The sequence below is a fragment of the Cucurbita maxima genome, unplaced genomic scaffold (assembly GCF_002738345.1).
Source record: "Cucurbita maxima cultivar Rimu unplaced genomic scaffold, Cmax_1.0 Cma_Scf00022, whole genome shotgun sequence".
NCBI classification, from domain to species: Eukaryota; Viridiplantae; Streptophyta; class Magnoliopsida; order Cucurbitales; family Cucurbitaceae; genus Cucurbita; species Cucurbita maxima.
The window spans coordinates 901,909-914,236 of NW_019272038.1; the positions used below are offsets into that span (position 1 = coordinate 901,909).

Sequence of the window (12,328 nt, forward strand, 5' to 3'; positions counted from 1 at the left end):
ATTATAGAAATCAAAACCATATTATATGTATAAATGACGATGACATAAGCATGTTTTATTAGAGCATAAACGTACATGGCTTTGTAGGGGCCCACATATGGATCGACCATGCTGCATGGAGCACGTGCAAGGCACATGAGCGAGACAATAAATAAACAAATATATATATATATGTATATATAATAATATGGCAGCCAAATAATTTAAATTAATTAGGTCACTCATGTCCAAGTCATACAAAAATAAGATCCCACCAACCACATATTAACAATTAAATTTAATTACAAAGGGCTATAAATTTAAATATTTATTAGGCTTTTTAGAATTTTATTTTTATAAAACAAATGAAGAAATTAAAATATATTATTTATTTAAAAGATTTTGGTAGTGAAATTACCACAGCATAATTTTATATTTAATAAATTTATTGACTGTTAATTTTTTTGTAAAATATATAGAGAAATCATTAATCCACAAAATAAAAAATTTTAAATAAAAATTAACAATAATAAGACAAAAGAAAAAAAAAAGGATTTAAAAGGTAACCGGTCAAAATCATACGCAACGAACTGAACCGGATGGGAAATTACACTGAACCGGATAGACCCACCGTATATTCTGCGGCAAAGAATTCACGGTTTTCGATGCTTCCTTACCCCGACCGGCGACCGCCAGTTTTCTTAAATTACACAATTCTCCCTATTTTTAAATTTTATTTTATTTTTAAAAAATTAAAATTACATTTATTCCCCATTATTTTAATTTATTTTTCATCGAAAAACTCTAATTAAAAAAACCATTTTTTTTGTCTCTATATTTTAATTTAATTTAATTTTAAATTTGATAGGAAAAAAAAAAATGATATTTTAAAATTGTATTTTTCATTTCTCTCTCTCTCTCTCTCTCTCTCTCTCTCTCTCTGGTTTCTGAGCTTTCTCTTTCCCCAAGAAAACGAGCCAAAAAAAAAAGGGTTTCTTTGATCTGAGCTCTGCGAGAAGTAATATTTTTCTGTCCAATCCACAGATCGAGCTGCTTCACAAGCTCACTCCACCTTTAATTTTGCCCCAACTACGCGACATTCTTCGATTCTTTATTTTCCGCCATTCCTTTTTGTTGATTTTCTTGATTTCTAGGGCTGCTGTTCTTGATTGCATGACCAAATCACCACCCCCTTTGACTTGTTGTTTTCTCTTCACAATCGCTGCCATCATTGCTACTCTTGCTCTAATCCGCAACCTAATCCAGGAATCTATGTGTGGTAGCAAGATTAGAAGCTTAGGTTCTGGCGCTTCTGCTGCTGGCTGCATTTTGGTGGATAAATGCTTGTCGTTGGAGATTTAGGGTTTCAGATTCTGGTCCTTGCTGCTTGTTTGGTTTTTCCCGTTTTTGGTATTGTTCTTCGTCGCAAATGGCGGCTTGGTATGGCCAGGACGGAAGAGATCAACCGGCTCTTGGTTTTGGCGTCTGAGGAAGCTGCTAGGGTTGAAATTGAGGCATCGTTTGGGTGCACTGCTGCGCCGATTTCTCTGAATCTTCATTGTGCTGTTTGTCTCAGTCCCACGACCACCCGTTGCGCTCGGTGTAAAGCAGTTCGATACTGGTATTCTGATCTTACATTTTTGTGGACTGTTTTTAAAATTGTTGGTTTGATGTTCTGGCTTGTGTTCATCCTGTGCAATATTGTTTTATTGTTTGATAGATAATTGTGCTAGCATGTTTGAGACATCTGTTTCCTTGATACATGATGATTACATCCCTGCTGATACTCCCTTCAATGATTCCTTTTATGTTGCTATTTTGATCTCCAGTTCTGGCAAATGTCAAATTATTCACTGGCGACAAGGTCATAAAACCGAATGCCATCCACCCAAAACGTCTGATTGGTCTTTAGAGAAGGAAAATGATTATGGGGATAGGATAGCAAACCAACACCACTCTATTAGTTATGACAACAAATTTGGTATTGAAAATGGGCAACGTATAGAACCAGATGAGGTATTGTATGGCAAACTTACATTACCCAGCTCTGATGACTCTGGTAGTAGTCCAATCCGAAAGAATGTTAGTGTGGAGTTGCATGCAGATGAGGAGGAGAATTCAACTACAGAATTTGTTGATGCCACATTAAACACTGAATTATCTGATGATGCCTCAAGAAGTGAGAACAGTAGTGAGTCTTGTTCCCCACGATCTGATGGTTATTTATCTGCTCAGAACTCCTTTGACAAGGATGATTCTACATCCAGATTATCAATTGTTGATCCAAACAAGCCATTATCTCCTAACTATGCTCACTTGGTAAATTCTGTTGATAAATTTGCTAAACGGAAAACAGAAAATCATCCTGCATTTGTTGGGATTGATCCAGTTTATGATAATCATTCAAGGGCTGCTGAAGTTAGAAGTATAGATGGGAGTTGTGAAGCTGCTTCTTCTAGTTTTCAAGAAAATAACGGATATTCTATTGGGCTGAAAGATGATGTTCATGATGTCTCTGTCCCATTTAGTATTAATGGTGCCAAGAACAAAAAAATTCCAGGAAGTCATTCGTTCCTACACTTTTCATTCAGTGTGTCTGGGGGTACTCCATCCGACGCACAAGTTGCTCAAGTAAATGAAAATGTAGCAGATGGAAGTCTTCGTACTACTTCGGGGATAAACAGAACGGCTGGATCTAATTTGCAATCAGATATCAATATCGACTCTTCAGAGGTTAGAAATTCACCCTCAAGTTGTGAAGGGTCTGGGGACAAAGATAACACCGCTAAGGAACTGGCAGATCACCCTGTAGTTTATTCGATGATATCTTCATCACCTCGTATCAGTCCGTTCCCTGCTGTTTCTAAATGTGAATCAAGAAGTGTTCGTGATTCAAATACAAGTATGTCAGCACCCTTGAAGTCTGAAAGGTCATGCCCAGTTTTCATCCAGCCGGATAATTCTAAAATTGTATCAAAGCATAGTGGTAATGGATCTTTAGTGAATCATTCCAGTGTTCATTTGCCTACAATTAGTAGTAGGGAGTCGGTTCCTCCGACCGATTCTAGAAAAGTTGGTCCGACACAGGTTGGTGCTGGTGTTTCTTCTTTGGATGCAAACTTTTCGCTCAAGTCAGCTTATGGCTTTAGACCTTTTGCTCTCAATGAGATTAAATCTAAATCAGATCACAGTTATGTAGTGAACGACAGTGAGAATGCTGGAAAATACAATGACAAGGTTGTTTACTTGTTTCATTTTTATGTGAATGTAATTTGGTTTGGTTGGCAACTTGAATAATGGTTGGATTTATACAGGGACACTTCTCATTTGAGCTGCTTGTCGATCTATATAATTGGAATAAAGTGGAGCTCCAACCATCTGGCCTTGTCAACTGCGGGAATAGGTTGTTATAGTTACTATGCTTCTTTTTTAAATTATAAAAGTAAGTTCGCAAGTGTGGGGTGTATTCTATGTCTTCCAGGTTCATTACTGAGATTTACGCGGTCTAATTTAGTTTTTGCTGTCTAAAGCTGAATTGTGAGATCCCACATCGGTTGGGGAGGAGAGAAACATTTTTTATAAGGATGTAGAAACTTCTTCCTAGCATACGCGTTTTAAAAACCTTGAGGGGAAGCTCAAAGAGGACAATATCAGCTCGCGGTGGGCTTGGGCTTGGGCTGTTACAAATGGTATCAGAGCTAGGCATCGGACGATGTGCTAACAAGGAGGCTGAGCCCCGAAAGGGGGTGGACACGAGGCAGTGTGCCAGCAAAAATGCTAGACCCCGAAGGGGGGTGGATTGTGAGATCTCACATCGGTTGGGGAGGAAAACGAAACATTTTTTATAAGGGTGTGGAAACCTCTTTCTAGCAGACGCGTTTTAAAAACCTTGAAGGGAAAGCCCAAAGAGGACAATATATGCTAACGGTGGGCTTAAATCGTTACATGAATATTCAAAATGTATGTGCAATTTTGCATAGTTTTATAGATCATTTTTAAAACATATTAATGTCTTGTTTTGTATTAAAAAAATTTCGTGGTCCAGTTATCTCATTCATTCATTTGATACAAGTAACTCTTATTTTTATTTTATGCAGCTGCTATGCAAATGTTGTACTCCAGTGTTTGATATTCACTCCGCCTTTGACAGCCTATTTTCTTCAGGGACTGCATTCTAAAGCATGTATACAGAGTGCCACTTTTATCACTTTGTATTATGTTCTATTTTATAACAATAGCTTTGAATTTATTTGGCTTAAAACCTTTAGTTTTTGCTTTTGCATATTAGGTGCAAAGGAGAGATGGTGCTTTACCTGTGAGTTTGAAAGTCTAATACTCGAGGCAAAAGAAGGCAAATCTCCACTATCTCCTTTCAGAATAATTTCTCAACTGAGAAAAATTGGTAGTCAACTCGTTAATGGGAAAGAGGAGGACGCACACGAGTTCTTGAGGTTTTCTTTTTTCTCAAAAAAATGTTGCTCATCTCCAAACTTACTTTCCCACTTTTATTGTTACTTTTTAAAGAATTGTACACTAATTTAATGAGTTCGTTTGACAGGTGTGCTATTGACACGATGCAATCGACTTGCTCTATGGAAGCTCAAGTAAGTCGATCGGGCCCTATGGAAGAAGAAACAACTCTAATAGGCTTTACATTTGGTGGCTACCTCCTATCAAAGGTAGTGCAAGGTTTCGTCTTATTAGCCAAGGATATCCAGAATGTCAGTTAAATTTTGTTCTATAACACATGTTGCTAGAACTCCTTAGAACTGCACCTTTCTATCTGAAATGCCACTGAGGAGTCGAACTTCTTGTACGAATACCAATGCTTTCGATTTTGATACTTCACTTGCAGATCAAATGCACAAGATGTGAGAGCAAGTCTGAACGAATCGAAAGGATTTTAGATCTTACCGTTGAGATAAGTGGGGACATTGAAACGATCGAAGAAGCTCTTCAACAATATACAAGCATCGAGATTTTAGACGGGGATAATAGATACCAATGTGGCAGGTTAATGTATCTTTATTTGCATTGGGAACATCTCTTGCCAGACACTACCTGTTTTCGTTTTCGTCTCGACTAAAATTTTCTTTCTATATATACGACAATTGTCTTCTTCGTAGTTATATTGTTTTTGATCTTGATCTCATTCAGATGCAAATCTTACGTGAAAGCCAATAAAAGGCTGTCAATATTGGAGGCTCCCAACATCCTGACTATAGCATTAAAACGATTCCAGGTTTTCTTTCTACTCATTGAGATTTATTGTTTGCATAATTAAGTAAGATTCCAAGCTTTTCTTTTTCTTATTATTATTATTTTGTTCATCCAATTTAGTCAGGCAAATTTGGGAAGCTCAATAAGCCGGTTATTTTTTCGGAAATCCTTGATCTGGCACCCTATATGAGTAGCAGAAGTGACAAGACATCTGAATACAGGCTTTACGGAGTGATTGTTCATTTGGATGTCATGAATGCTGCATTTTCTGGTCACTATGTATGCTATATCAGGAATAACCAAAACAAGTGGTTCAAGATCGATGACAGCACGGTATGTTATCAAATTCCATTATTCGATATTCTGTTGAGTCGTGAAGGTTATCATAGGTTGTTTTCTTCGGCATACTCGGTATATACGAACAAGAGGTCAAAGATTTTTTTTCTTTATTTGCACTTTTTCAGCTACTTCAGTAACATTAACCATTCTAAGAGAATAATCTGCCTCTGTCTGCACCAGTAAAATTTAAATTCTTCTCTTCCGATAGATAATACTGTTTCGTTCGACTCTGTTTTTGAGTAATTAGTAGCTAATCTGCCTAGCAACTTTCAGTCATGGTTTAGCTCTCTAGATTGCTGGTTTGAATTACATTTTACATGTTACCTTCTATGGTTTAATCTTTCTCGGAGATGTGACTTCCGGTTTTCTATGGTCGGGTAGGTAACAGCTGTGGAATTTGAAAATGTACTGACAAGAGGGGCATACATGCTCTTCTATGCAAGGTAAACTTTGGGGCTAAAATTATTTGATCTCGGGCAATTATTGTTTCGATTCCTTCATTTTTTTAAGACGGGTAACGTTGCAGATGCTCACCTAGGGTCCCAAGGTTGATCAGAAGCAAAATTATGACCGATTCCAAAGAGGGATGCATTCCAGCTTTGATTAGTGGGAGGAGTACCTCATTTAAACCAAGTCCCAACTCCACATATCCTGATTCCCAGAACCCCCATATCTACAACAATTCATCAAATGATTCTTCAAATATCAGTTCGTTTTATCGAAAATTTCACCAGCTCCAGAAGCTGTTGGAAGACGACTTAACGAGCGACAGTTCTTCTCTTCTCAGTAGCAACTCTGATGAAAGCTCTTGCAGCACCAACAGCAGCAGTGACTCAACGAGCACGGAGGACTTACCAGAGTACATTTATAGCGACTCTGGATGTGGTTGGAATAGTTTGCAAAATCGTTCTGACACAAACACTTCTTTACCATCGGCATCATCGTCGTCATCCTCCCAGCCTTTGTATCCAGCTGAATCAAGCCAAGATGCACCAGTTTCGTCGTCATCCTCCCCGCTTTTGCATCCAGCTGAATCAAGCCAAGATGCACCAGTTCGTGCTAAAACAACCGAGTCTCGACCTGCTCGTCCCTATCAAACCAATGGGATTAGTAATCGACCTGCTCGTCCCTATCAAACCAATGGGATTAGTAATCTCTCAAGTAGGCGAGAGTCGACCTGTAGAGAGAAAGCCATGCATTTGATGGAGGATAAGAAGAATGGCTGGCGTTAGGTTGCATTCTGACCCCAGTAGACAGTGTAGAAATGTAATGAGTAATGGTAGCTGTAGAAGGGAAAGGTGAAAGGGTAAATATTTGATTATTGTATACTGAATTTAGAGGCGAGTAAATAAGAGCTTTAACTTGGAGAGAGATTGTACTTAGAAAATGTAGAGAGCTGATTCTTTTTGGAAGCCTCAGATATTAATCTTTTGTAACTCAAGCCTGTTATTATTATTCATTATGTCCCTTAATAATAAGAAGCATTCCTATCCTTTTTTTATTTTTCTTCTCGGATTTCATTGTGTTATAGCTAGTATAAGCTGGATTAGGTTTATCGTTAGATGTACTCTACTTTTGATATTGACTCTAAAAAAGAACCGGTAGGTACAACTAGTCCGTGAATAGCCAATCATCGAGTTGTTCTAAAGAAGCAAAACGACCCTTATGTCTCTTAATAATAAACTCGTGAATAACCAACTTGCCATTAATAAAGAAGGTATAGTAATGTTATGAATGACCCAATATTGAATTCTTGTGATAATATCAGCAAAAGATCGTTCTCCAGTGCTTCTAGTCATGCCGAGCTCAACATATTCTTGTACAAAGGGGGATAGATTCCGTAAAATATGAGATCAGTAAGTGAAAATTAACTTAAATTTCATCTTTGTAAGATCGTTAATATTATAACAAGGGTGTTTTTAGAGTATATCGAATCAGTATAGTTATCTTTCTTACGACACACCAACACAATTTCACTAAATAAACGGTTTCTTCTAGATTAAAAAAAAAAGGGTAAATTTATGAAAACTTGGATGGAAAGAAAAGATTATTAACTATAAAGTCAAAATTCATGTAGATGGTCGAAAAAGTCCAGTCCTAGGTTTTGAAAAATGGAATAGATAGAGTAAAAATAGGAGGGCTTTTTAGGCAAAAGGACAAGAAAATTTGGAGTAAAAGTAAATTACCATAAGTTGGCGGTGCCGACCAAATTGAATAGGTTTAATTTATCCGACAAAGAAGCTTCCAAGTCAACCACAATGTACTAGCTCATCCTTCACCTTTCCATCTACCACTTTTAATTTTAACCCAATTTAATATAAACTTTTTCCACGTGGATTTGAGAAATAAAAATTCATTTTCTAGACAATATTTTTTTAATACACTTCTGCTCGTATATTTATTTGGAATCCATATCCGACATTCTCGATATCTCTTGCGATATGTTCACATTACTTACACTATTCGTGTGAGAACCCACATTGGTTAGACAGAAGAACGAAACAGTCTTTATAAGCATGTGGAATCTCTTTACAAACGTGTTTTAAGACCATTATGTACAATATCTGTTAGTAGTGGACTTAAGCTATTACAAATGGTATTAGAGTCAGACACTAAACGGTATGCCAGCGAGTACGTTGACCTCCAAATAAGGATTGTGAGATCTCACATTGGTTAGAAAGGGAAACGAAACATTATTTATAAGAGCATGCAATCTCTTTGCAGACGCGTTTTAAGATCGTAAGGCTGATGGTGATACATAACAGGCCAAAATGGAACAATATCTATTAGTGGCGGACTTTAACTGTTACAATTGGTATGAAAGTCAGATACCGAACAGTATACGATATAAATCTATCCAAAGTCGAGTAAATTAAAAAAACAAAAATCATAAATAAAAATAAATAAAGTTTGGAAATTGAAAAGAAATATATGGATTTTGTGTGCCATTTAATTATCCAATTGGCTTAAATGTCAAAATCATGACCAAATTCAGTTCATTTAAATCCTTCCTCTCCCACCAAACCCTAAACACTATTTCTTTTTTGACTTAATACCCACCACCCTTTCAATACATACATATATATATATATATATATATATTAATTTCTTTTTATTTAAATCTTCAACATTTTGTTCGGGAATATATACTTTAACTTATTGACTCGTTAATTCTTTTAGTCATATAGGGTTATGCATATTTTATTTTTAGTAATTGTTAAAGATATTTAATAATAAATTATAGTTTACCATATATATTATATTTGATATTTTATTATAAGACAAATATCTAATATTTGCCTTATTATCATAAGTATCTTTCCATTTATTGTTATTTCCATTTATTACTATTTTCATATCCTTGTAATTTATTTGATTATAAATAAGATAACTTTCACACTATTTAGGTGTGGTGGATTAATCAAACATTCACAGAAATTATAATAATGCTCTCTTTTGATAAATGCACTGATAATAATAATATAATAAAACTTAGCTTCCATGCAAATCCGGCTTTTAACGTATGCCTTTTTTGGCCATTTTCTCTTAATTACACAATTATTATTTTTAATATATATGAGCTACAAAAATTAAATTATCGATATTTAAAATGATAATTAATATTTTATCTTATATCGGGAAGAATAGAAAATTAAATTATTGATATTTAAAATAATAATTAGTGCTTTATCGAACTTAAAAAAATATTAAAAAAATTAAAATTAAAATTTTTAAAAAAATAATAATAAAAGGGTTTAGGGTTTATTAAATTATCAATATTTAAGATAATAATGAGTTATTTTATCTTATATTAAACTAAAAAAACATAAAAAAAAATTATTTTAAAAAGATAATAATAAATGCTGATTTGTTTACCCAGTCAATCGAAATCTAAAAATTATACACCAAAACCACAAACACTACAAATTTAACAAGAGAGTAGTGGAAAATTAAGGGAAGAAAAAAGATTTATGAAAATTCAAAAAAAAAAAAAAAAAAAAAAAANAAAAAAAAAAAAAAAAAAAAAAAAAAAAAAAAAAAAAAAAAAAAAAAAAAAAAAAAAAAAAAAAAAAAAAAAAACACAGAACGTAAAGTTATGGATCAGTATGGCGGCGGTTGCCTCGCCGTCGGCGCCCATATTACGTCGGACGGTGTGTGGCAACTGTACATAGCCACTCCACACGATTCCAGAAGTGGTTGCCCGTGGCCGTGCCCGCTACTATCTCCGCCGCCGGAGACATGTGGGGAATGAGCCTCGCCGCTGCCGCCGGATCCCAAATTCTGAATCTCATTCTCATCCGGTAGCCGGTGGTACAAGGGGTTATTGAACGACGAGGCAACGACAAAAACCGTACCAGCGGAAATCAAGGCGCCGGCGACCAACCCGCCGACAATTTGTCCCTGAGGTCCAGCAAGGGAGATGGTGAAGCCATTGGGAAGAGGAAACGCCGTCGTTTGAGGAAACACAGTGGCCGAAATGGAAAGTATTTCAAACCGGCCATGAAACGTGACGGCGGCGCCGGCAGTTGCAGAGGGTTGCCGGAGAGAAACATTCGCAACCGTCCCAGAGCCATTAAGAACACAAAGACCCATATTCTTCCGACAACAGAATCGCGAAATTGCTTCAACGACGTCGTTTCCTCCAGGCACTTCTAGAACATACGGCCGCATAGCCGAGTCGTTTTCCCGGGTTATGACAAGAGGCGGTTTCAGTTTATTTTTAGACCCTGGCGGTCGACCCCTCGGCCGCCGCACCACCTCGATGGTGGAGCCGTCGGTTACGGCGGAGCTGGGGTTGGAAAAGTGCTTAAACAGCGGATGTACACCGGTAGCGGTGGAATCTCCTTTCATTTGTTTTCTTCAAAAATCCCAAAATAAAAATAAAATATTTTGAAGCTAATAATTTTTTTTTTCTAAAATAGAAACTGAGAGAGAATGGCGGAAATGGAATTGGAAGGAAAAAATCGAGAAATTATTTATAAAATAAAAAAAAATTGATAGAGAGAGAAAAACAAGGAAGGTGGAGGTGGGTGAAGAGCAGCGGCGCCGCTGTCCGAGGAGGTGGCTGTGGACCCAACCCTACAAATTATTGAACCCGACCCGCCAACCTCTATAATTTCTCGGTCATACATTCAACGCCTAAAATATAATAAAATAATATATCATCCAATGACGTGTCAATTATATAATAATTTGAATCGGGACACTAACAGTCGAGGTGGGCCCAAGGATGAGAGAGAGATTGAGTGCACCGCCATTCCACTTGTAGAGAGAGAAGGACATCACCTTATGGGTCTTTTTCTCTCTCTAGACTGTACGGTGGTCATAATTGGCGGGTGCTCTTATCTAAATTCTATTCAACCCAACGATATTTAATTAATTTTTTAAAAATAAATCTATTCAAAATTAATTAATTAATTAATTAAGGTTGAGATTTAAATTCTTTATAAATAATATTTAATTTAAATTATTCCGGGGTAAGAATCTAAAATCTAAAAATTGAAGGACTAATTTGCAAATTAGAGAATATTGGTAAAGGAGAGTAGCCGCCTGAATTTGACTACCACGACTAGTTTGATACAATTTCAAAACCATTGGCAGAGTTGACAAAGTTTTAGTTTATTACGATTCTCACCCTTATTAATTTATATTTAATTTTGAGGCCAATTTGGAGACGAAAGGGATCAATCAGCAATTTGAATGCGGCGTTGCTTCAGCTTCCAATCATTTTTGCTTAACGTCTCACTTACTTTACCTTTTTTTTTTTTTTGCATTTTACCCCCCCTTTTTTCCTTTTTTGTGATTCTAACCCACTTGTCGCTTGCCGACAACCCCACTTTATTTTTCCCTCACCTTTTCATAAAAAAAATAAAACTCGGGTTCCTCGTTATCTCATACGAGAAATTTGTTCACATTAGAAGACAAAAATTTATCAGTGACCCAATATGGTCGAAAGAACAGTTCATTTAACTAGAAAGCTCGATGCCAACAGTTAAATCTCACTAACTAAGCTTTGCTTTCCTGTCTCTAAAATTCTACTCCTTTTTTACGCTTTTGTCCTTTTGTACTAAAAATTATCATTTTAATTAAAATAATAAAATAAAGAGAAAAAAAAATCTTAATGTTTGATGATGAAAGTCTTACCGCCGCTAATTTAGGGAATGATCATAGATTTATAAACAAAGAATACTCTCTCTATTGGTATTAGTTTTGGGAAAGTCCAAAGCAAAGCCATGAAAGCTTATGCTCAAAGTGGACAATATCATACCATTCTAGAGAGTAGTGTTCGTCAAAGTGGACAATATTATGCTCTAGAAAGTTTTTCATCTTTAAAATAATATAATGAAAATAATAAATAATATATATAATATTGAAAACGGAATAAATAGTGTAATTAAATTATTTTTAAAAAAATAAATATTATTCTTTAAGCATACTGAAATTTAGAAAGATAAGAGATTTGAGAACATGAAGATCTTTAAGTGTTTGCCTAATTTGTTGGGTAATCAAAGAAGGAATATTTGATTAAGAAGCAAAATAATAATAATTATAATTAATTAATTAATTAATTAATTGATTGATTGATTAAGGTTGTGAGAAGTGACAGCACAAATAGCCCAATGCTCTTCATCTGCCCCTTATTTTATTTTCCATCTATCCTTTTATATCAAACTCCCACTTGCACATTTTCTTTTAATTTGATTTTGTGATAAAATATCCAAAATTCAAATTAATATTTGAAATTTGAATTTGATTTCGGGTCACGATCCATGTCTAGGATTCGGTACTT

The 12,328-nt window shown here is 35.6% G+C and overlaps 2 protein-coding genes across 5 annotated transcripts; one reads left to right on the top strand and one right to left on the bottom strand.

The window, feature by feature from the left end:
• The first annotated feature begins 898 nt into the window (after window positions 1-898).
• Window positions 899-7,044, top strand: LOC111496058 (ubiquitin carboxyl-terminal hydrolase 16-like). Of its 4 annotated transcripts, XM_023146314.1 has the most exons (13): window positions 899-1,600; window positions 1,809-3,216; window positions 3,294-3,382; window positions 4,077-4,162; window positions 4,268-4,430; window positions 4,538-4,658; window positions 4,835-4,992; window positions 5,137-5,221; window positions 5,320-5,532; window positions 5,920-5,981; window positions 6,065-6,479; window positions 6,537-6,613; window positions 6,653-7,044. In XM_023146314.1, the coding sequence occupies exons 1-13, from the start codon at window positions 1,320-1,322 to the stop codon at window positions 6,768-6,770; spliced, it is 3,276 nt and encodes a 1,091-aa protein (XP_023002082.1). In that variant the 5' UTR covers window positions 899-1,319; the 3' UTR covers window positions 6,771-7,044. The 4 variants fall into 4 exon arrangements, with proteins under 4 accessions (XP_023002082.1, XP_023002079.1, XP_023002080.1 ...); XM_023146311.1 differs by having other exon boundaries at window positions 6,065-6,613; XM_023146312.1 differs by having other exon boundaries at window positions 6,537-7,044.
• A 2,545-nt stretch (window positions 7,045-9,589) lies between these two features.
• LOC111496119 (AT-hook motif nuclear-localized protein 17-like) lies at window positions 9,590-10,775 on the bottom strand. The gene has a single exon (XM_023146413.1). It carries the CDS (start codon window positions 10,387-10,389, stop codon window positions 9,640-9,642), a length of 750 nt encoding a protein of 249 aa, XP_023002181.1. The 5' UTR covers window positions 10,390-10,775; the 3' UTR covers window positions 9,590-9,639.
• Between the last annotated feature and the right edge of the window lie 1,553 nt (window positions 10,776-12,328).